Source organism: Xenia sp. Carnegie-2017, unplaced genomic scaffold (assembly GCF_021976095.1).
Source record: "Xenia sp. Carnegie-2017 unplaced genomic scaffold, XeniaSp_v1 HiC_scaffold_3, whole genome shotgun sequence".
NCBI classification, from domain to species: Eukaryota; Metazoa; Cnidaria; class Anthozoa; order Malacalcyonacea; family Xeniidae; genus Xenia; species Xenia sp. Carnegie-2017.
In genome coordinates this window covers 2,023,667-2,027,455 of record NW_025813493.1, presented here as the reverse complement: position 1 = coordinate 2,027,455, position 3,789 = coordinate 2,023,667, and the positions used below count along the sequence as shown (strand labels likewise).

The window sequence follows — 3,789 nt, the reverse complement described above, 5'->3', positions numbered from 1 at the left end:
AAATTGAAACAATGTCAAGTTTGTGGCTATGTGTGCAAATTATTCAACATATTTAAAATATTTAAAGCAATTCAATTATCTGATGAAACAAATTAGTCTGTATAAATTTGTAAAGGCTTTTTTATCCTCACAATTTATTTATGCTGGACACGCACATATATAAAGAGCCTCGATCTTCATCTAAACCTGAAGTGATTACTTGTAAGACATTTGAGACGAGACAAGATGGTGAGCTTTATTTGTGCGTTGGTGGCGATTACCTGCATCGTTGTTAATATTCAAGGGTAAGCTATGGTTTAGTGTAAAGAACTAAGAACTTGGAAATGTTTATTGCACTTTTTTGAACGCGAAAAAGACTGTGTTAGAAACGCTTCTATGGCGTATTTCTTTTTAAATTTGAATAACCTTTAGTACAAGTTGTCGAGTTGTAGTTAATATTCAATGCTGAAAAAGTATACAAACATGATTAACTAAGGATTTTTCAAATCAGCTCAAGCCAAGTTTTTCTTGTTTAAGTTGTGTATGAAAGGAGTAAGACTTTTATATGCATTACACCTTTTTAATAAGTTGTTAGCTATGTTATGTATGTATTTAATATAAATCTGCTTCAATTCCTTGTTCATAGTGTGAAATATTTCATCTGAAAACTTTTTTATGACTCACTTTGCTGTTCTTACTTTTGCAGATTAAGATTAACAAACGAAAAGGAGGATTATTTAAAAGATTTCTACTCAACATTCAGTCATGACATGAAACGCACCTTGAAATCCGATAAAAACAGTGCAACTTTGAAATCACAAATTGCAATAATAGACGGACAAATAAAAACACTTCAAACTTATCACAAAAATCTACAGACGGAGCACAAACATCTACAAACATTTAAGTTAACTCTTCAACACAAAATTAATAGGACAGAAGTACAAAAATATACACTAGTGAAATTACAACAAAAAATTAAGAAAGTTGAATTGAAAATGGTTGATCTGTCGTCACAAATGAAAAAACTTGATGCACAAATGGCAACATTACAAACGGAGTTGAAAAGTCTTGAAAAACAAATGAAAAAACTTTACATGGAAAATGAAAAACTTACAAATATCTCTGAAAAAGGTAAGAATGATTTTAAAAAAAGAAAAGATACTTATAGATTCGAGTAAGGAGTAATATTTGTTCAATTAAAACAATATCTTTCATTTAATTTCTTTGTGTTAGTTAATATTTTTATAACCATCAGGAAAAGATTGCGCAGATCTTTACAGAAAAAGTATAAGACACAATGGAATATACAAAATAGATCCTGATGGTAAAGGATACTTTAAAGTCTTCTGTGACATGACGTCATCTGGTGGTGGTTGGACTGTAATACAAAGACATATAAAAAATGGAAATACAGACTTTTATCTGGGTTGGGCGGAGTATAAACGTGGCTTTGGTAATCTTGAATCCGAATTCTGGCTTGGATTGGACAAGATACATCGACTAACATCTGCAAAGAAAAATAAACTTCGAATTGATCTAGTAAACACGTCAGGCACTAAAAAATACGCTGAATATGAAAATTTTGTTGTAAAGGATGGAAATTCTAAGTATCAATTAAGTATTGGAAAATACACAGGTAAGAAAATATTAAAGAAAATGAGTGTTTGTGATAGCAAATTGCGTTGACAGATTGTACCTTAGGACCAGTTCATTTGAGACGGGCCAGCCCGCTTATGCCAGGATAGGTGGCTTTGCCGAGATCTTGCCTCGTATATTATTTTACAATTTTTTGGAAATTGCGTTCATATGAAGAGCGGGCCAGCCCAGCTTGGCGAGATCCGCTTGAAGGAAGCGAGGTTCTAACGGGCTCATATAACTGCATCAATCGGGCCATCCCGGCTAAACAGGGCTGGAAGAGATGAGACTGCGCATGCTCTTGTCTTATTTGGTTATTTAAATATGGCAAAAACTTCAAAACAACAATGTGCAATTGAAAAGAAGTTTGAAAATGTCATGTTATACCACTACAATAGTCGGCGGAACTTACTGGTAGCAATCAGATTGTAAAATGTATGAGTCTAAAAACAATTTAATTTTCCCACAAAATACAATATTTGTTGGCAGAAATTAAATGCAACATTTCAGCCGGGCTAGATCGCCTCATATGAATGCGAATACAAATTGGCCCAGGAAACTAACGAGCAGGGCTTAAGCGGACTGGCCCGTCTCATATGAACAGGCCCTAAGGGTAAAGAAATGTATCGTCTGAAATGTCAACCGCAAGAAAGAAAATATACAATGCCTTATACTTTACATTTAGACAATGTACTATGCATTCGTAAGATCGCTTTAAAGAGCAGGATATTCAGTAACTTTAAGGACAAATAGTATTCCTCAGAAAGATAATAATTATCTGAATATTATCTATTAGCAAAGCTCGTATTTCTATAGCCCGTCTAAAACGTTACATTTTACATGTGTCGAACGCATTTAAAACAAAAGAAAATGCGATAAAATTAATCATCTATGTTTGTTTTAAATGCATTCGGCTCATGTAAATGCGACATTTGAAACAGGTCTAAGCACTTTTGCTTGCCTTTGCTCTTGTTTTTCCTATGTATAATCCGGAAAAAGTATAAGGCAAAAAAGAGCGGTTTATTTGTAATTTTTAATGATATGAAAAGATGTTTTCTTGCAAAGCATGCAAAAATGTAAGCCTGCAGCAAGAAATTTATAAAATAACAAATGTATAATTCGTCCTCTGATTGGTCGATGCGTGTGCTTGAATCAGGCAATATAAAGACGGAAATTTAAATTGCTGTGCGTTAATTTTAAACATGTCTGAGAATGAAGATGATTTATTGCTGTTTCATATAACAATTTCTTTTTGAAGTGTTGGATCGCCATATCTAAAGACTTGGGAATGTTCTTTGGTAAAAAAGCGGTGTAAATAACTCACAATGCTTTTCTTAACTCTCTTTCTGTTCCTGTGTGTTTGAATCAAGCCAACCACGAAAAAAACTGTTCAGCAAATCCTTTTCATATAATATAAATGCATCATTAAATGCATGGAATGTTGGGTATAAAGTTTTCTGTGAATAATGACAGAATGATATGAGCAATGTCTTGTACGTTTTTAAAATACAAATCACCAGAAAATTATAGAACGATTTCTACTTTTCAGGAACTGCTGGGGATAAATTATCCTATCACAATAACATGAAGTTTTCAACCAAGGATTCAGATAATGATAGAAGTAGTGCAAATTGCGCCACTTCCGTCAAAGGTGCTTGGTGGTATAACAGTTGTTATCAATCCACCCTAAATAGTAAAAACATGTATTGGTTTGGTTTTAATTACTTGACAACCAGTGAAATGAAAATAAAACCATGAAGAGTTTTCATAAATATTTATAATTTCATGACAATGATCAATATATCTATCAATACGTCATGTAAAAATATGTTTGTTTGCGAGCAAATATGAAAAAAAATTGTGTTAATTTCATGAAGTAATAAAAAATATTGTTTCAATCAATGAAATGGAGGAAATGTCAGTTTTTAACATGTTTATCTAAATGAAGCTGATGTCGTCAAATCATACTCAAAATAACTGCAGCTTTTTGTGTTTTACCATGCTGTTAGCTGCCTTCTTTAAATAGATATTTTTTTATTTATCATATTTTATTCTTCATGGCATGATATGATTTCTCACATTTATTAAGACTTGCACGTTTATATAACACGTTGTGTTTTTTCAAAATAAACAAATTATGAAAACAAAGGATTGATATCTGATTAAAAATTT

The 3,789-nt window shown here is 32.2% G+C and overlaps 1 protein-coding gene across 1 annotated transcript; it reads left to right on the top strand.

Annotated features, from left to right (window-relative positions):
- The first annotated feature begins 225 nt into the window (after positions 1-225).
- On the top strand, positions 226-3,506 carry LOC124454840 (fibrinogen-like protein A). The gene is made up of 4 exons (XM_047005588.1): positions 226-284; positions 686-1,113; positions 1,238-1,618; positions 3,167-3,506. Exons 1-4 carry the CDS (start codon positions 226-228, stop codon positions 3,373-3,375), a joined length of 1,077 nt encoding a protein of 358 aa, XP_046861544.1. The 3' UTR covers positions 3,376-3,506.
- Positions 3,507-3,789: the final 283 nt, after the last annotated feature.